This window comes from Scyliorhinus canicula, chromosome 16 (genome assembly GCF_902713615.1).
Source record: "Scyliorhinus canicula chromosome 16, sScyCan1.1, whole genome shotgun sequence".
NCBI lineage: Eukaryota > Metazoa > Chordata > Chondrichthyes > Carcharhiniformes > Scyliorhinidae > Scyliorhinus > Scyliorhinus canicula.
In genome coordinates this window covers 46,660,813-46,682,519 of record NC_052161.1, presented here as the reverse complement: position 1 = coordinate 46,682,519, position 21,707 = coordinate 46,660,813, and the positions used below count along the sequence as shown (strand labels likewise).

General features: G+C 45.3%; 1 protein-coding gene across 1 annotated transcript in view; it reads left to right on the top strand.

Moving 5' to 3' along the window:
• The first annotated feature begins 384 nt into the window (after positions 1 to 384).
• Positions 385 to 21,707, top strand: part of bnip3 (BCL2 interacting protein 3) — a 64,553-nt gene continuing 43,230 nt past the window's right edge. Inside the window, exon 1 of the mRNA XM_038773534.1 lies at positions 385 to 541. Coding sequence (XP_038629462.1) covers positions 502 to 541 — 40 coding nt within the window. The 5' untranslated portion in view covers positions 385 to 501. The remainder of the gene's footprint in view (positions 542 to 21,707) is intronic.

Below are 21,707 nucleotides of genomic sequence, written 5' to 3'. Positions count from 1 at the left end.
CCAAAACGCTATTTTTCTCTCCAGTCCTGCCCCTTTTTGTAGCCCCTCACCTCTACAGTGCTGTCCTTCCTTATATCACCGCCCCTCTCTTCAGTTGACATTCTGTAACTCTGACCCTCTCTGATACCCTACCTTTCTCTGTGGAACATCCCTCTCTATAGCCCTACACCCTTTGTATCTCTCTCTGTAGATCCTCCTTCTCGACAGTGCCAGACTCTTTGCAGCACTGACCCTCGAGGTAGACGCCCACCCTCCGTCTAGCCCCGCCCCTCCCTGCAGCTGCGTCTCGTTCCCTAGCCCCGCCCCTCCCTGCAGCTGCGTCTCGTTCCCTAGCCCCGCCCCGCTCGCTGGCCCCGCCCACCGCCCGCACTCTCCGCCGGAAGCGCTCTGCGCAGTTCGGGCGGTTCTTTCCGCTGGTTCCCGATTGGCCGCCTCTCCGCCCGACACGTCAGGAAAACTTTGTTTACATCCACAGCAGTCGAGCTTTCCAGAAGCGGCACCATGAGCGAGCGGCCCAGCAACCAGGAGGACATTCTGCAGGGTGGGTACACACGGAGCAGCCGCTTCGAGGAAGCACATCAGTCTCGGTACAGGCCTGATCCCCACCTCCACCCCGGGGCCTGATCCCCCTCCACCCCGGGGCCTGATCCCCCTCCACCCGGGGCCTGATCCCCCTCCACCCGGGGCCTGATCCCCCTCCACCCGGGGCCTGATGCCCCTCCACCCGGGGCCTGATGCCCCTCCACCTGGGCCTGATCCCTCTCCACCCCGGGGCCTGATCCCTCTCCACCCCGGGGCCTGATCCCCCTCCACCCCGGGGCCTGATCCCCCTCCACCCGGGGCCTGATCCCCCTCCACCCGGGGCCTGATCCCCCTCCACCCGGGGCCTGATGCCCCTCCATCTGGGCCTGATGCCCCTCCACCTGGGCCTGATCCCTCTCCACCCCGGGGCCTGATCCCTCTCCACCCCGGGGCCTGATCCCTCTCCACCCCGGGGCCTGATCCCCCCTCCACCCGGGGCCTGATCCCCGGCCTGATCCCCCTCCACCCGTGGCCTGACCTGATTTCTCCCTCTCTGCCCATTTAGCTGTATGTCGGAGGTTTTTTGCTCTCGACATTTTCCAGTAGGTGAGTTTGACTATCTATGATTTATTGAAACCTGGGTTCTTGTTCCTCGGGCTAAATCTCAGTAAACTCCTTCTATTACCAAAGCAGATTCATAATGACAGGGCCTGGAGGAAGGACAGCAGCGCTGCTGTTATATAAACAATCTCCATGGCAGGCAACCAGATCCAGTGATAGCATTTCGTCTTTTCACCTGCACAATGTGTATTACAAACACAGTCAGCACTTACTGGCTGTGATAAATCCAGATAATGGATTAAGTTAACTGTGCATATCCTTTGTGCACCTTTACCTTTGTTACAAATGGTATCTAGTTCATCTGCAATGATGTGAGCTGCCTATTTATTCGGTTGACAGCCTTTGTGAATTTCCCCCTTTATTGGCATGGCACTTCTGCTCTCGGTTGTTGTGCTCTGCAGTAACATTTGAATATGTCAACCTACCTCTTTCAGTGAAGAAGAAAACACGAACAGCAGTTTTGTTTTTGCCACTTCCAGGTACCGTGAGCTAGATTTTCTGTTCACCTCTGTTGATTGGGGCAAAGCACTACTTATCAAAGACTTGTGCTCCTGACCTCAGTTGATCTTCCAGCTTTAAGATTATGAGACTTTGGAGGCAGGCTCCCCAGCTTATGAGTGACTTGTGCCAGACTCGGGCAACACCTATGATGGGCATCTGAAGCCTGCTCGCCTTTGAGTGCTGAACACAAAGGGCTGACAGGGATCTCTTACATTCTGCTGGATTGAACTATGCACATTGTTATCCTTAGTCCACTCAGCCAGCCGCTCTGACTTTACCAAATGCATGCTCAGGTGCTATGATCATGAGTCACAAAGTGTAAACAGGTAGGTTTCTCATTAGGTGATGCAATAGCACATTCCAGCCATCCCACCAGTATAGTTATGTGATGAACATGCCAATCTGAATGAGCAAGACATGGAGTTTGAAAAGCACCAGTGTGTTCCCTTTCAGGAGATTCAATGGCAATCTCCTTTCAGGAACACACTCAGCAATTTCCTCAGCCTTTACCTGTACCCTGCTACACCCCTACCTATAATTGGGCAGTAGGCAAATAGTCTCATTATCACCCACACATCTGGCTGTGTCTCTACTGCACCCTCTGTACCCACATGCCAGGAGGCAATTTCAACTGTGGTTGTGCATTGATCCAACGGTGTTTGTTTCTTGTGCCATAATACATTCTGGATATGTGAAATATATGCTTCTGTGAGTAGTACTATGTAATCTTATATGAATAACGAATTAAAACAGGGCACTTAAACTTTACAGATTATAATAGAAACAAACTAAATAGAACATGATTACTTGCATAGTGTTGTTTGGTATTATTACTTCAGTAATGCTTAAAAAAAATTAATATTAACTGTTGGAGATATATTACACCTAAGGAGTAATTTTGGAAAATTACTTTACCAGTATACAGGCTCACTTGCCAGGAGCACTTATTGGGGATTTTGTGTTACTCCTCCTCCAAGACTTTTAGTCATTAATTTTAATGCATATGCAAAGACACATTTGATTAAGCCTAATTTTGTAATATTACTTCTGTGGTACAAACTCAGCCTATTTTGAGTGGATCTCATAGGGAGAAAAGCATACTAGTTGGCTTTTAAACACTCAGGAATCAGCATACCTCTCAGGTCAGACTGTTAGTTTTATATTAAAGCAAACAGGGAACTGCTAATTCCCATGGAGCTGACAGAATAACTACAGTTCGAGATCATCACCTGATAATATCACCTGTGATCTCTGTGTGCACTTATTCTTTTTATTAATAGGATTAAATTCCAAAAACAATTTAGTCTCAAGATTAAGAAATAGGCTGTTTATTATTTCTTTTGTACACATTCCTCCTCACTGCCCCACTTTACGATCTTATTTATGGCCGGATACTGCAAGATTAACAATTGGAGCAGTTTTTGAAAACCTTAAACTTGCTAAGCACAGTCTAGTTAATTTGTGGTATTTTCGGTTTGTATACTTCTATTTGGTTCAGTAAGGTGATTTGTTCAATACTTTTGAGAACTAATTATGAAATCACTTTTTCTCAGGGATATACTGTGTTTTGCTGTACATGGAAATGCTCAGTATTGTAGATTGTCTGATAAATATTTATTGATGTTTGTATGCATTTCAGTTTGGATCCACTTGCCTGTATGACTGCCGGAAGGGAACATTTGTATTTGTCCTCCAGCATAACGTTTTGTCTTTTCCCTCTAAAATCTTCATAAAATTGAAATTGCAATTAAGCAAGATTGCATGTGTGGTCAGTTTGACTTTCTTTTCTTATCAGTTCCTCTTTTTGTTGTATCGCCTCGTAGGCTGAACAGTTCCTTGATTTAAACAGTACCCAATTTTTTTTTCCAATTAAGGGGTAATTTTAGCGTGGCCAATCCACCTAAACTGCATATCTTTGGGTTGTGGGGTGAAACCCACGCAGACTTGGGGAGAATGTGCAAGCTCCACATGGACAGTGACCCAGGGCTGGGGTCCTCAGCGCCATAATCCCAGTGCTAACCACTGCACCACATGCCGCCCTCATTCAGTGCTGGAATGATGAGCTCTTTGGGCAATTCTGCTGCATAATCGCATTTAAAGAAAGATGGTGATTGGGATGTGGCAAAGCAGTTAATGTTGTGGAAGGTACATTTATTCAACAGTTGTAGAGTGGGTATTATCAGAAGCAAATATTAGCAAGATTAGGGCATTAAATAGAGTAAAAGTGAGGCAAACCTCCCAACGCCTCAACCCCGGAAGTGCACATTGGGAATTTTCATAATGGGTGCGATCTACCCGAATGAGAACAGAGTCCCGTAGCGAGTGCCTTTACCTGGGTGTTTCCTGGTGCTCGGAGAGCCGAGGAACACCATGGTATTGAACTCCCATTTTAAAAAGATATATTTTTATTCTCCTTTTTCACATTTTCATCAAATTTACGTCAACAATAACAAATACGATGGCAATCCCCTGGCCAATAATCCCTTTATCCCACCCGCCCCCAAACAAAATACCAATGAATCCACCATCAACCCATACATAATCATCAATAACTTGTACATTCCAAACCCTCCCCCCAACCGCCTGCCTAATGTTCAATATAATCCAATTCTTGAAAATGCATGATAAACAAGGCCCATGAGTTGTAGAACTCTTCCATCCTTCCCCTCAACTTGAACTTTAATTTCTCGAGCGTTAAGAACTCCAGCAGATTCCCCCACCATGCCGCAGCACAGGGCAGAGAAGCCGACCTCCACCCCAACAGAAAACGCCTTCGAGCACTCAGCTAGGCGAAGGTTAAGACATCTGCCTCCAGAATATAGCTTCTAGGAGACCTAGGGTCTTGCGTGCACCACATTCGAGATTACCCTAAAGACCTCCCTCCAATACCCCTCCAGTTTTGGACAGGACCAAAACATATGAACGTGATTTGCGCAGACCCCTCACATCGTTCACAATCATCCTCCACCCCCTCAAAGAGTCGGCTCATCCTTGTTCTTGTGAGGACGAGGCCACACTTGGTCCCGTTTTCTGCACTGAGGAGCTCCGCTCGCCAGATCTTCTGGCATCTACCGACAACTCGCCTTTCGGGCGTAACACGACTGGTAGATCGCGCCCAATTTTCTAATAGCAGGAAAGTGTGGATGCACTTTTCCAGTATATGTCACTATTATATGAAGCTCCGTATCAGAATTTGATTCAGACAATCAAAATTTAAAGGTAAAATAAAATTTTCATTACCAAGCATATCAGTTATTTCATAGAATTTACAGTGCAGAAGGAGGCCATTCGGCCCATCGAGTCTGCACCGGTTCTTGGAAAGAGCACCCTACCCAAGCCCACACTTACACCCTATCCCCATAACCCAGTAACCCCACCCAACACTAAGGGCAATTTTGGACACTAAGGGCAATTTAGAATGGCCAAACTACCTAAAAAGTAGAGACACGTGCATTAAAATAACATCTGTAATTATGGGTGACTCTAATCTGCACATAAATTAGGCAAATCAAATTAGTCACAATACTATAGGGGAGAAATTCTTGGAGTATATACAGGATGGTTTTCTGGACCAATATGTTGAGGAACCAATAAGAGAACTGGTCATCCTAGATTGGGTACTGTATAATGAGAAAAGAATCATTGGAAATCTTATTGTGCAAGACCCCTTGGGAAGTTATGTTTTTAAAAATGTATTCATTAAATGTGGATATCATTGGCAAGGCCAGCATTGTTGCCCATCCCTAATTGCCCCTGAGTGGCCATTTCAGAGGGCAGTTAAGTCAACCACATTGTTGGGGTCTGGAGTCACATGTAGGGCAGTCAAAATAAGGACGGCAGATTTCCTTCCCTGAAGGACCTCAGTGAGCCAGATTGAGTTTTTACAACAATGGTTTCATGGCCACCATTACTGAGACGAGATTTTTATTCCAGATTTATTCACTGAATTCAAATTCCACCAGCTCCCGTGGTGGGATTTGAACTTGTATCCCCAGAGTATGAGCCGGGATCTCTGGATAACCAGTCCAATAACAATACCACCATCATAGAATTTTCAGTGCAGAAGGAGGCCATTCGGCCCATCGAGTCTGCACCGACCCTTGGAAAGAGCACCCTACCCAAGCCCACACCTCCACCCTAGCCCAGTAACCCCACTTAACCTTTTTGGACACTAAGGGCAATTTCGCATGGCCAATCCACCTAACCCGCACATCTTTGGACAATGGGAGGAAACCGGAGAACCCGGAGGAAGCCCACACACATACGGGGAGAATGTGCAGACTCCGCACAGACAGTGACGCAAGCCGGGAATCGAACCTGGGACCCTGGAGCTGTGAAGCAACTATGCTAACCACTATGCTACTGTGCTGCCCACATCTCCCCTGTATTGTTTAGAACATCAGTTTATTGATGTCAACTTGGTTTTGATGGAAACTTTTATTGCCTACAATTTTTTATAGAGTGTACACAAAACAGAAATAACTCTTCAAGTGACGCATTCAGTGTGCTGTACTGGGTCAATATAAGGAATGGAAGGAGCCCCTTTAGTAATAGTGTGTGAAAGGCTGACCTTCATCACTGTACAGGGAGAACTGATGGGAAAGAATACATACTGCATAACTCATATGTACTGTTAAATTGGAGATCAACATGTCTGGGCATGTTAAGTGGAAACATTTCACACTCTAATCTAGAAAAAGGAGTTTGCAGCAAGTAGTGCACTTAGACAATACGGTGTGACAGCTGCTTTATTTTAGATGAAGGACCTGTGTACATTAAGTTAATGATTGCACTGTATTTGTAGAGCAGCTTTTAAAAATACTCCAGACAGAAGCAGTTCAGAATGAAGTACATTATACCGTCTGCAGGAGTTAATTTTTGATAGAAGAATTGCCCTGATATGCACCCAGTCGTTTTCCTTGGACTTCCTTCATCCAGATCATCTACAGATATATAGATGATGATAAATGTTATTGTACATTTTATTGTCCTCAACACTGGATGTCGAACTAGGTCAGGCTGTGTTTTGCTCAGACTATCTAGATATGAAATGCTGAACTTAATTTTTTGTGACATGTTTTAAAAGTATTTGGATGGTGGCAAGATCACGGAAAAGAGCTTCTCCATTTTCAAACTGCAAGTAAGCAAGACAAGAGGATTGTGATGAGGAATTGTTTTGTTCCAAGAAAGAGACAGCCAGAGACACAAATAGGCACAGTATCTACTGGTTAGGATCTCACATCTGAATCTGCTGGAGAAAGCTGCTCAGGAGGATCCAGTGTTAGCTCTGTACAGGGCTTCAGGGCCTCTGGTTAACAGTCTACAAAGAAGAAACTTAACTGGGGAACAAAGCAGTATAAAAGTGATTTATTGAGGTATTGTTTTGTTAATTGTGCCAATGCAAATAAGGATGCAAATTCCGTGTATTATATGCAGGGAAGTACTGGCAAATGAGAGTAGTTTCAGATTTTGAAAGAGATGTAGTGAGTGAAAAATTCCTTTTGAGGTTGAGACAACAGAGTCAGTTATTAACTTCCAGCTGACTCCAAATGAAAAGACTATGCTGCTGTACCTGACCTGTGACAGCACATTTAAAAGCATGCCAAAATCCCATGAGGCTGTCAACATTCTGGAGTAAGATCTCCCAAGAGTATCCAGTGCTGAGTAAAACAAGTATTTTGTTGCTATTGCTCTTCACAACGACCTACATGTGTGTTGTTGGATTTTCCGTTCTCACAAAGATGAAGACAGCACATTATACTCTGATTGGAGTGAGATCATGAGACAAAGCAGGCTCCCCTTTCGCATTAAAGGTAAGTGAACATGGTATGTGTTGCGAAGGTCGACCGGCAAGAGTCCCAAAGGTCGACCGGTTGGCAAACGTGTCCTGGGAAAAACGTTTGACAAACACTGGTGTCAGGGACGTCATTTAGGCTTTCCATACATGAAGAAACAGTTTAATCTCATTCCCTTTTCCTAGAGACACATTTCAAGCACAAATGTTTGCATGGATTGGAAGTTTCCCAATGGTGCAGGTTAGCATTTATTGCATGCACATTGCCATGTGTGTGCCTTATATAATCTCAGCCATTTTCATGAGCTGAAAGCGATTGCACTTCCTCATTGTAGATTTCATAGAATTTACAGTGCAGAAGGACCCATTCGGCCCATCGAGTCTGCACCGGCTCTTGGAAAGAGCACCCTACCCAAGCCCACACTTCCACCCTATCCCCATAACCCAGTAACCTCACCCAACACTAAAGGCAATTTTCGACACTCAGGGCAATTTAGCATGGCCAATCCACCTAACCTGCACATCTTTGGACTGTGCGAGGAAACCGGAGCACCCGGACACGTGGGGAGAACGTGCAGACAGTGACCCAAGCCGGGAATCGAACTTGGGGCTGTGAAGCAATTGTGCTAACCACTATGCTACCGTGCTGCCCATGCAGTTTGTGTGTGACCACTGACAATGGAATGTGCAGCTGAGGACTGTCTTATCCGTGCAGCAGTCATATTTCCTTCATTTGGTGCAATCCTCAGTGCCACTTGTATATGATCACCATGGCAGGACAAGAGTGAGAAGGATTATCAACTCATAACATGGCTTATTATTGCGGTCAGGAGCCATGCACAGTAGGCTCACAATTTGAGTGATGCTGCCATGCGGTGTGAGTGTCACTGGCAAGGCCAACATTTGTTGCCCATCCCTTATTGCGCTTGAGATGGTAATGGTGAGTCGTCTACTTAAACCGCTGGAGTCATGTTGTGTAGATGCACGGTTGCACAAGTGGATAGCACTGTGGCTTCACAGCGCCAGGGTCCCAGGTTGGATTCCCCACTGGGTCACTGCAGAGTCTGCACGTTCTCCTTGTGTCTGCATGGGTTTCCTCCGGGTGCTCCGGTTTCCTCCCACAGTCCAAAGACGTGCAGTTTAGGTTGATTGGCCATGATAAATTGCCCTTAGTGACCAAAAAGCTTAGATGGGGTTATTGGGTTACGGAGGTGGGGTGGAAGTGAGGCCTTAAATGGGTCGGTGCAGACTCGATAGGCTGAATGGCCTCCTTCTGTACTGTATGTTCTATGCACCCATAATGCTGTTCAGAAGTGGGTTCCAGGAATTTGACTCAGCGACAGTGAAGGATTAACAATATAATTCCAGGTCAGGATAATGTGCGACTCAGAGGGAACTTGCAGGTTGTGGTGTTCCCGTGCATCTGCTGCCCTGATCCTTCTAAGTGGTAGAGGTTGCAGGTTTGGAAGATGCTATTGCAGCAGGTTTGGAGAGAGTTCTGCAGTGTACCTTGTAGATGGTGCACACTACTGCCACTGTGCATCGGTGATGGATGGTGTGGCTGTTTAAGCTGGTGGATGGGGTGCCAATCAAGTGGACTGTTTTGTCCTGAAATAAAACCAGACAAATTCTGGAAACACGCAGCAAGTCAGGCAGCATCTGTGGAGAGAACAAGAATTAATGTTCCAGTTCAATGATCTTTCATGAGGATTGGATAGTGCTAGATATGATCAGCTTTTTGAGCAACAGAAACTGGGAGAGGGGTAGGTGTGATAGGGTGGCAGACATGAATAATTGGTCACAAACAAGCCTTTGCTTCTGGTAAGATTTTTCAATGTTGCCAGAGTAATGTTAAATCTCTACATTTAATTTTTAGACAGCATGTTCACCTGGTATCAATAAAACATTGCAGTTGTAATGTAAGTTGTATATAATTGTGATATAAATGATAGCTGCTGAATAAATTATGAATTATGATCAGGGGAAGTGGTAGCTTTCGACTGAAGGCAATAATGTGTGTTTTGACCTTGGGTTGTTCAGATGTACAGTGCAGTCACAGGCTGTCCTATTTGCTGAGCATATTAGGCTTGCAATGGCATTCTGAAGAGGAATAAGCGTGCATCACTCTTTATTTCCACACATTGATGTTTATAAATATCATCAAAATAACAGTGGCATCAACTGGCTGTCCTGTGATTGGGAGATTTGGCGTAAATAAGCACTGAACTCTTGTCTGCATGTGACTATCACATGGGTTTGACAGGAAACATACCAGGAAGCACAATGCACTTACAAAACAAGAGGGGGTTGTGCATCAGCTGGTAACAGATGACTTTCTATAAATCAGGTTAAAGGAATAACTAGTATTCTGAAAAATCAGTGTATCAGGAATCCTGAGCACAATGTTTTATTCATTAGCATTTTCTTAATGTGTTTCTAATTAGTGAGAAACATTTTCAAAAATGGCTCCTTACTGGTGGTACTATAATTTGCAGATATTTATCAGATTGTTGGAACAAGACAATCCTTGAAACACTGTCCCTATTTTTAAATTGGCAATGTGCTGGTGTGGGGAGTTTTAATTGCACATCAAAAAACTGGAACTAAGTGTTGTGTACCTGCTGGTGACTTTTAACTCCGCCACATAATTATTACTTTTCTTCTGGATTTCTTGTCTAAGTAATGGCAGCAGGTGTGATGTGGGCCTGCATAACATAATCTCAATTACGGGGACAAATTGAAGGAGTTGGAGTTCAGTGTTAGAGAACTGCAGGTGTCAGAAAGGATTTCAGATGGGCAAACGCTGCGTCCCTTTTCACTGATACCTGCCTGGATGTGCCGCTGGGGGCTGTGAGTAAAGAAGTGAGATGCTGTTTAGCACTGGGAGAAGAAAGCCTGCAGCCGACACCAAGAAGGTGATGTTTATTGTGGCAAAGGAGATGTGGCGCTGCATTCCTAGTTTCAATGCAGAAATTTGATTAATAACCTTACAGGTTAAAAAAGATGAGTGGAATGGTACCTTCATTTGTATCTTGTGTTAGAGTCCTTCCTTGTGATTTCCCTGTGTTCCCTTTTATTTTGGTGCGTGGACTCGTAATTGGAATGTGACTTTAAGCAGTGGACCTAAATTGAGGCAACCTATTAGTCAGGACAGTGTGTTCTAGGATTTGTTTTTTGGAGAGGAGAAAACAGGCTTGTCGACGCCGAGAGAATCTTAAAGGCCAGCTTTGGAGGAAGTTGGTTCAATTGACTGGCTGGCTGGCCAGAGACACTGTTCTGGCTGACAACAGTCAGTGATTGGTTCCAGCAGGATGCTTCTGAGAGTGCTGGGCAGAGGTGATCAGACCTTGTAAGGAGAAGGCTCTCTTTTCTCTCTGCTGAAGTAAAGAACTGCTTGATTGTTCTAAAACCAGTGCGTGCTTGGCACATCTCTACTATATAGTTGGTATGAGCTTGAATCTACAAAGAAATTAGGCAGCCCTTCTAGGGAAAACCCTCTCAGGTTTAGAAGGAAGAAGCATCAAAGTGAAAGCTTGAACTCCTGAAAGACTTGAATTAAAAACCATCAGAAATATTTTATCCTTTTAACTTTCTCATCATTTTTTCTTCTCTCACCACCATTTCTATGCTTTGTGGGCGGGGAGGGGGGGGGGGGGGTTAGGAAGAGGTATTGGGGAGTCAGTTACATTTGTGTCAGTTTAATTATATTACTGCTAAATAGCAAAAGGTTATTTGTGTTAAATTTACAGACCTGGTGACTGCAGTTTATTGGGCTCAGCCAAGGCCCTCGGGTATTTTACAATAACATCTAATTTCTCTTGTATTGTGACTCAAGTGGGTCAAGTGGGCTGGAATTATTGACCGTACACTGGCCCAGACTATCGCAACACTTGCTTTGTGCATCAGTCTAGCTCCCTCACTCTGCTTCGTCTAACCTATTCCCATTGCATAACATATACCCAATTACAGTGTGGGTGCACCCATCCTTCACTTTTTACGCCATTCCTGACATCCACAACTATCTGTCCAGCACTTCTACTCACCCATACCTTTATATACCGTCATACTTTTCCCTCAGATGCGCTTCATCCATCTTACGAACACGTACCATTACTTGAATATATTGGGTAAGTTTGGATGCCAACATGCCTGCCACTTTTGTTTGGCATTCTAGGGCTGCACTGGCCTGCACTAAAGTGTTCTCCAGCGCATTAATAGCAATGAACTATTACCTGGCCATGAGAGAGGTCATGGAACGGGAGAGTTCATTCAAGTGCTTCCATTTCTCACCCTCAGCTCTTCTCTCAGTTGGCTGCCCACACGCTATCTCATGGCCAGGTCTGCCTTTTTATAGGAGTAGGTGGAGCAATCTTTAATCGGGCTCTCACCCAGAGGATGTCAGCCGCAAGCGTCTCAGTGCTCAGACCAGGGGCCAAGCAGCCTGTCTCTAGTTCTGTTGAAGCCACAGAAGTTCGACCATGCAAGATTGGCAAAGAAAAGAAAAACAAAGAATTATCTGGCATAAAGGTAGACATATGGTGTCTGAGAAAATATTGTTTCAATAAGTTTTTGTTCTTTATTTAGTTCACAACAATAGTATTCTTTTTAATCATTTTTCTATTGTGAACATTTTTGAGTTTGTAATTATAAGTGACCTTCTAACTTGTTTGAAGAGGAATGTTAAGAAATGATTTGATGGGGACCAAAGGGGGGAACCTTCAAGGGGTGTTTGCTTGTAGGACTGTTTTGTCACCGTGGCATTGAGGGCTTGGGTAAGAGTGGCTGTTGCATTTTCTGTTATGAGTCCTCTGCTACAACCTAAGTAAACCATGCATCAATAATGGTACCTGGGGCAGCAATGTGAGGAGCTGGAGGTATCCCCTGTGCTCCTCTTGCTTCCTCCTTACCCTCTGAAGCACCTGAACTCTTCACTTTGTTCATCCTGCAGGTCCAAGCCTCAGTGTTGCACAGTTCTGTGAGCACACCACAATGCTGATGACCCTGGCTGGTGCTACTGAAGGTGTCCAAAGCTGTTGAAACAACTGAAGCACATTAATAACACGCTGATGGCCTGCTCAATCACACATGTGGTGGTGATATGTCATCCATTTTAACACTGTTGAGCTTCAGTGCCTGGCTTCATGATGGGTGTCTTGAACCAAATTTCCAATTGGTAGCCTTTGCCGTCTCTCAGCCACCTCATAACTCTGCTTCCAGGTACAACAGATGAGGGAGCTTGGACTGCTGCAGGATGAAAGCTGTCTGAAAATCTTATGCATACCTACATAAAAATCTTCTTGCAGTTGCACATTGATGAAGTGGAAGCCGCTATGGTTGACAAATATTCCTGATTGTTCTGGGGCGCCTGGAATGCTTTGAATGTGCAGTTGATGGCACCTGGAAGTCAGCCAAAGTCACAACGAGATCACTCATTCACACTGGTATCATCATAGGCAAAGTTGGCATTATTTCCAGCCCTGGCAAAAAAGCCATCAGTCACCTATCATATTTTATATGGGTGGCTGACTGGGAGACCTGGATATGTCAGGATTCTGTTAGGGTCCGGTGGAAAAATAATTAAGGGTGGTCGTGACTTTAACACCACTGGTAACAGGTGGTCACCAGGTCCATCAGACAGCAGTTCTGTCTCTTACCACTTGACGTGATGTCCTGAACGTCCTGATCATGGACAGCACAGTAGCACAGTGGGTAGCACTGCTGCTTCACAGCACCAGGGTTCGATTCCCGGCTTGGGTCACTGTGTGGAGTTTGCACGTTCTCCAGGTGTCTGCGTGGGTTTCCTCCGGGAGTTCCAGTTTCCTCCCACAAGTCCTGAAAGACGTGCTGTTAGGTGAATTGGGTATTCTGAATTTTCCCTCTGTATACCTGAACAGGCGCCGGAATGTGGTGACTAGGGGCTTTTCACAGTAACCTCATTGCACTGTTAATGTAAGCCTACTTGTGACAATAAAGATTATTATTATGAGTGATCAAACAGGTGATAGAAATTGAGCCTTGTACAAGACCCTCTGATTCAAAGGTTGTGCCTCCTACACCCCCCTTTTGCCCCCTTCTCTAATGTGTAGCTGTAGGTTTGTGAACAGCAGTCTGCAGTATTGTTGCTGGTCATCTGAGTCCTCATCCTAAGGCAGCAAAAAAAGCAAAATTCATTCTGATGTGAACGTAACCAGCGCCCTGGCCCCCGCCAGACGCAACCACCTCCCTTGCACAAGGTCAGACTTCTCCCATCGGATCTCGGGACCATCCAGCTGTAGCCGCTGACCGAGGAAGCGAGGGAAACGCGGCGGTCTGCAAGTGAGACTAAAGCGACGCGGCTTCAAGACCCCTCTCCCCAGCATACTCCTGGCAAATGTACAAGCGATCGAAAACAAGCTGGATGAACTTAATGCTAGACTTACCTCTCAGATGGAAGTAAGAGACTGCTGTGTGCTCTGTTTCACAGAGACATGGCTCACCCCCGCCCCACCGGACTGTGCCATTCAACCTGAAGGCTTCTCAATTCATCGGGCAGACCGCACTGCATCATCAGGCAAAGCGAAGGATGGAGGGGTTTGCCTCCTCATCAACTCCTGGTGCTTGGATGTGATGACCCTGGCGACCTACTGCTCTCCGGACCTGGAATACCTGACCGTGAAGTGCTGGCCATACTATCTTCCACGTGAGTTCACTTGAGCCATTATCGCAGCGGTTTACATCCCACCCCAGGCAGAAGTGAAGAAGGCGCTGGACTAACTGTACACAGTTATAAACATCTATGAAACAGTACACCCAGAGGCGTTGTTCATTGTGGCCGGGGACAGATTTCTGGAGGCCAACCTCAAGAGTAATGTAAGCCTTCTTGTGACAATAAAGATTATTACTGCCAAAATTCCACCAGCACATCTGCTGTCTCACCAGGGGCGACAACATTCTTGACCACTGCTACTCAAAAATCAAGGGCGCCTACCGTTCCTTCCCCCAACCGCACTTTGGCAAATCAGACCATAAGACGGTGCTCCTTCTCCCGGCATACAAGCAGAAACTCCAGCGGGAGAATCCAGCTAAGCAGTGCTGGTCCAAGGAAACAGAAACAGAAGAGCTCCTACATGACTGCTTGGAGACAGTGGACTGGTCCATATTTAAGAACTCAGCGAGCAACTTAAATGAGTATGCCACCACCGTCACAGACTTCATCAGCAAATGTGTGGAAGACTGCGTGCCAAAGAAAGCAGTACGTACATACCCCAACCGGAAACCATGGCTCAATCGCGAGATTGACTCCCTACTGAAGAACAGGTCTGAGGCGTTCAAGTCAGGCGACCCTGACCTATACTAGAAATCCAGGTACGGCCTCCGCAAAGCCATCCGAGATGCCAAGAGAGAATATCAGACCAAGCTAGTCACAGACTAGCGTTACAGACTCTCGGCGGTTGTGCAAGGCCTAAACAACACAACGGGATGCAAAGTGAAGCCGGGCAGTATCTCCGGCAGCAGCGCACCCCATCCCAATCTACTCAATATATTCTATGCTCGGTTTGAGCAGGAAAACAACAATCCGCTGTCGAGTTCCCCAGCAGCCCATAACACACCCAGCTTCCGAAGTCAGATCGGCTTTCCTGAAAGTGAACCCTCGGAAGGTGATGGGTCCAGACGGGATTCTTGGTCGTGCGCTAAGAGCCTGCGTGGACCAGCTGGCAGATGTGTTCGTGGACATCTTTAAACTGTCCCTACTGCCCTCCGAGGTCCCCATCTGCTTCAAGAAGACCACCATCATTCCGGTGCCAAAGAAAATCCAGGCTACGTGCCTCAATGTCTACCGTACGGTGGCCCTGAGAGGTTGGTCATGAAGCGTATCACCTCCAGATTCCCAGAATGCCGTGATCCACTGCAATTCGCATACCGCCGCAACCGGTCCACAGCAGATGCCATCTCGCTGACCCTACACTCATCCCTAGAGCATCTCGACAAGAATGTCTCCTACATCAGACGCCCATTTATTGACTACAGCTCTGCCTTCAACACCATAATCCCAGCCAAGCTCCAATCAAAGCTCCAAAACTGAGGGCTTGGCTCCTCACTCTGCAACTGGATCCTCTACTTTCTAACCCACAGAGCACAATCAGTGAGAATAAACAACAACACCTCCACAATAGTACGTAATGCCGGGGCCCCGCAAGGCTGCGTACTTAGCCCCCTACTATACTCCCTGTACACACACTGCGTGGCAAAATTTGGTTCCAACTCCATCTACAAGTTTCCTGACGATACGACCATAGTGGCCCAGATCTCGAATAACGACAAATCAGAATATGGAGGGAGATTGAGAACCTAGTGGAATGGTGCAGCGGCAACAATCTATCCCTCAATGCCAGCAAAACTAAAGTGCTGGTCATTGACTTCAGAAAGCAAAATACTGTGCACACCCCTGTCAGCATCAACAGGGCTGAGGTGGAGATGGTTAGCAGATTCAAATTCCTAGGGTTACATATCTCCAGAAATCTGTCTTGGTCCACTCACGTCGACGCTCTCACCAAGAAAGCACAACAGCGCCTATACTTCCTCAGGAAACTAAGGAAATTCGGCATGTCCATATTAACTCTTACCAACCTTTACAGATGCACTATAGAAAGCATCCTACCGACTAAATCATAGCCTGGTATTCCAACTGCTCATCCCAAGACCACAAGAAACTTCAGAGAGTCGTGAGCACAGCCCAGTCCATCACACAAACCTGCCTCCCATTCATTGACTCCATCTACACCTCCCGCCGCCTGGGGAAAGCGGGCAGCATAATCAAAGACCCCTCCCTCCCGGCCTACTCACTCTTCCAACTTCTCCCATCGGGCAGGAGATACAAAAGTCTGAGAACCGGCATAAACTGACTCAAAAACAGCTTCTTCCCCACTGTTACCAGATTCCTAAACGGCCCTCTTATGGACTGACCTGATTAACACTACATTCTTGTATGCTTCACATGATGCAGGTGTTATCTAGTTACATTGGGCGGGATTCTCTGATCTCTGATTACAACGTGGTCAACAGGCCCCCAGGATCAGCGATCCTGCACCCTACAGGGGGCCAGCGCGGCACTGGAGCGACTCACGCAGCTCCAGCTGCCGATACCGGCGTCAAACGGGCGCCGCAGGTCTGCGCAAGAGCGCTGTGGCCGGCGCAAATTCACGCATGCGCATTACGACTGTCGCTGCCTTCTCCACTCCAGCCCTGGCGGCAACATGGCGGAGAGCTACAGGGGCTAGGCGCGGAGCAAAATAGGTCCCTGCCACGGTGGAAGCCCGCCCCCGGGGTCGGATCCCCCCCACACCACCCCCCCCCCCCCCCCCCCCCACCCCCTTGCAGGATGAACGCCAAGGTCCTGCTGGGTAGGATTACACACGAATAGCACCGGCGGGACTCGGCCTATCTCGGCAGCTACTCAGCCCATCGTGCGCGGAGAGTCGTTGGGACGGCCCCCAACCCTGCAATTCTCCGACCCGGCCCGGGATTGGAGAATCCTGCCCATTGTGCACCTTGTGTTGCCCTATTATGTATTTTCTTTTATTTCCTTTTTGTCACGTGAGAATACCTTTGAGAAATGGGTGTTTATAAATGGGTGTGTATATAAATATCTGTAGTAGAGTACTTTTAAGAAATGGATGTTTACTACTACAGTGATGTCAGAGAGTGGGTGGAGCTGGGCTGTCTGTCAGCTTTTTACTTTCATTTTTGAGCAGGCTGCAGGGTGTGTTTTAGTTTTGTTTTCAGAGCTGGATAGCTGCAGTCACAGCCAGAAGGTGTATGAATCTCTCTCTAATCTGAAGACTGTAAATCGATCCTGGTAATTAAAAACTAATAACAGTAGTGATGTTAACCTGATGTGCTGCTGGGAAAAGGTGTTTTAAGTTGTATGGGTGTTAAAAGGAAAGCTTAAAGGATTACTTAGTGTTGTATTCTTTGGGGGTTGTATTTTAAATAATGGTTGCTAAGATGTTCACTATGTTTTAAAAAGGTTAACTTGAGTTCATAGAGTAAACATTGTTTTGCTTTAAAAAAATACTTTTACATTTCTGCTGTAGCACACCTGTAGAGTGGGCCATGTGCTCCCCATACCATAATCTATTAAAAGTTGTGGGTTAGGTGAACTCCATGATACACTTTGGGGTTCTCTAAACCCTAGCCCATAACAAATTGGGGGCTCACCCGGGATAAAAGTCTACCTATTGGATTGGCTTAGTGAACTTAACAACACTAAGGGGCGAGCATATTGTGGGTGCTTTTCAGGTGTGGTACTTTAGATTAAGTAGGGAGTGTGTTGTGGGCAATGGCTCTTTCAGAGGCTCTGAAGTTTTTGGGGGTGGAGACGGTCACACTCAGTACCTTACGGACAGAGGCTAAAAGCAGACTGTTAGATTTGGCAAAAACATTGCAGTTAACATTACCTGATAAAATGCGAAAAGATGAGGTAATTATGGAGGTGGCTAAGCATTTAAAGTTGCCTGAGATACAGTCTGACTCATTAGAAATGGCAAAGATCCAGTTGCAGATTAAACAACTTGAACATGAAAAAGAATTAAAGCAGCTTGAATATGCAATGAGAGAAAAAGAAAGAGAAAGGGAGATCCAGATCGGCGTTTAAAAAAAAGAAGAGAAAAGAGAGAAACAAAGAAAGAATAACCCTAGCAGAACAAAAAGAAAGAGATAGAGAGGAAAAGGAAAAAAAGAGAGTTTGAACTTCAGAAAATGGCCATGAAACATAACAGTCAGTTAAAATTGGCAGACGTAAAGGGAAACGAACAGTTGGAAGATAGTGATGAGGATAGTGAGAAAGAGTGTCATAGTCGAAGGCTTGGTGGGGATCTATTTAAATAGGTCCAAGCATTTGCCAAGGTTTGACGAGAAGGAAGTGGAAGCCTGGTTCATTTCATTTGAGAAGGTAGCTAAACAAATGAAATGGCCACAGGACATGTGGGTGTTACTGATTCAAACAAAGTTGGTAGGTAGGGCTAGTGAAGTGTTTGCATCACTACCGGAGGAGGTATCTGGGACGTATGAGGAGGTGAAAAAATCCATCTTGGGTGCATATGAACTAGTGCCTGAAGCCTATAGACAAAGATTTAGAAATTTAAGGGAACACTTTGGTCAAATATACATGGAGTTTGAAAGGCTCAAACAGAGTAATTTTATAGGTGGATAAGGGCTTTAAAAATAGACCAACCGTATGAAGCTCTCAGAGAAATTATACTTTTGGAGGAGTTTAAAAATTCAATTCCTGATGCAGTAAGAACTCGTGTGGAAGAACAGAGGGTTAAAACTGCAAGATTAGCAGTAGAAATGGCAGATGATTATGAATTAGTTCATAAATCAAAGCTTGGTTTCCGACATCAGTTTTAGCCTGTGAGGGATAGAAACTGGGGACATGAGAAATACTCAAGTGGGAGAGGCAAAGGTGATCTGATGGGAGATAATAAGGAGAGTGTACCTCAGATTAAAAAAGAAATCCAGGAGGGTGGAAAAGAAATGAAAAATTTCAAATATTTTCACTGTAATAAACTAGGCCATATAAAGTCACAGTGTTGGTGGTTGAAGAAAAGCACTGGGAAGGCTGAAGGTAAAACAGGATAAGACAGTGGGGTTTGTTAAAGTGGTAAAGGAAAGCCCAAGTGAAGCGAATGAGGTGCAAAAGATTGTAAAGCGTGATCAAGAGGTGATTGATAAGAAGGTGCCAGATCTCTTTAAATAATTTACTTTTGTGGGTAAAGTTTACTCGTGTGTATCAGAAGGAACAGGTAAAGAAGTCACAATTTTAAGAGATACGGGAGCTAGTCAATCTTTAATGGTAGGAGATGAGGAGTTATGTAGTTTGGGAAGAATGTTGCCAGAAAAGGTGGTAATATGCGGAATTCAGGGTGAGAGGAGTAGTCCATTATATAAGGCAGGGGTGTCAAACTCAAATACACCGTGGGCCAAAATTAAAAAATCGGGACAAATCGAGAGCCGGACTGGTTTGATGTTTTTTTGCAAAACTTATTGAAATGAACTTATTGAACCTGGAACTAATAAAGCTTAGGTTATTGCCTATAAAACAACATTAAATATTAAATAAATAAAAAAATTAGTTGCATTTATTTCTTATTGCTTTAGAACATAGAACATAGAACAGTACAGCACAGAACAGGCCCTTCGGCCCTCAATGTTGTGCCGAGCCATGATCACCCTACTCAAACCCACGTATCCACCCTATACCCGTAACCCAACAAACACCCCCCCCCCCCCTTAACCTTACTTTAATTAGGACACTACGGGCAATTTTAGCATGGCCAATCCACCTAACCCGCACATCTTTGGACTGTGGGAGGAAACCGGAGCACCCGGAGGAAACCCACGCACACAGGGGGAGGACGTGCAGACTCCACACAGACAGTGACCCAGCCGGGAATCGAACCTGGGACCCTGGAGCTGTGAAGCATTTATGCTAACCACCATGCTACCCTGCTGCCCTGGAGCTTTTCCAGAGTAATTTCTAATGAAAACAATTTTCCACAGGCCAACACTTTGTGATTCACACTATACCTGAATAAACTCGGCATCAGCCATATCATACGCCATAGGCGCTTCAATTGCTGGGGCCAGCTTTAATAGTAATTAGATATTATTAGGGCAGCACGGTGGCCTAGTGGTTAGCACAACCGCCTCACGGCGCTGAGGTCCCAGGTTCGATCCCGGCTCTGGGTCACTGTCCGTGTGGAGTTTGCAGGTTCTCCCCATGTCTGCGTGGGTTTCGCCCCCACAACCCAAAAATGTGCAGAGTAGGTGGATTGGCCACGCTAAATTGCCCCTTAATTGGAAAAAATAATTGGCTAATCTAAAAAAAATTTTAAAGTAATTAGATATTATCTCGCGGGCCAAAGATAATTCCACCGCGGGCCGGATTTGGCCCGCGGGCCTTGAGTTTGACATATATGATATAAGGTAAGGTTGGAAAGTCCAGTGAGGAGTGGTGAAGTGGTAGTAGTAATAGAGAAGCTATCTTGTCCAGGGAATACAGTTTATCTTGGGTAATGATATAGCTGGATGCAGGTGGGAGTGATGCCTACTGTGGTTGATAAGCCAGTGGGAAATCAGACAACTGAAGTGTTGAAGGATGAATATCCTGGGATTTGTCCGGATTGTGCAGTAACAAGCTTGCAAAGTCACAGGTTAAGACAAGAGGAGAAATCAAAGAGTGAAGATGAAGTTGAAGTGCAATTATCAGAAACGATTTTTGATCACATGGTTGAAAAAGAACAAGAACAGGTGGAGGATGAGGCAGATATTTTTAGTTCAGGAAAATTGGCAGAGTTACAACAGAAAGATGTAGAAATAAAACGGATATATCAGAAAGCATACACGGAAGAGGAATCTGCATGTATACCAGAGTGTTATTACCGTAAAAGTGATGACTTGATGAGAAAATGGAGACCTTTGCATATGCATGCGGATGAAAAGTGGGCAGAAGTTCATCAAGTATTATTGCCGGTAGGGTATAGAAAGGAGGTGTTGCGAGTTGCACATGAGGTACCAATGGGAGGTCATTTGGGAATCAGGAAAACCCAAGCTAAAATCCAAAAACTTTTTTATTGGCCTGGACTACATAAAGATGTAGTTAAATTTTGTCAATCACGTCACACATGTCAAGTGATAGGGAAACCTCAAGGAGTGATAAAACCAGCATCCTTAATACCCATTCCAGCATTTGAGGAACCTTTTACAAGGGTCCAAAATTGATTGTGTAGGACAGCTTCCTAAAACAAAAAGTTAGAATTAATATCTTTTGACTATAATGGATGTGTCTACTAGGTTTCCAGAGGCCATTCCAGGACATAATATTACAGCTAAAAAGAGTGTGGAGGAGTTACTTAAATTCTTTACGAGATATGGTCTACCCACAGAAATACAATCGGATCAAGGATCAAATTTGACCTCGAGGTTATTCAAAGAAGTAATGAATAGCTTAGGAATAAAACAATTTAAATCGACTGCTTACCATCCAGAATTGCAGGGAGAGTTAGAAAGGTGGCATCAGACATTAAAGACAATGTTGAGGGATTATTGTCATGATTATCCAGGGGATTGGAAAGAAGGAATTCCATTCGTACTGTTTGCAATTCGGAATGCATCTAATAAGTCAACCAAATTTAGCCCTTTTGAACTAATTTTTGGTCATGAGGTAAGAGGTCCACTTAAATTGATTAACGGAAAATTGGTGGGTGAGTAATCGGAAATTACATTAATG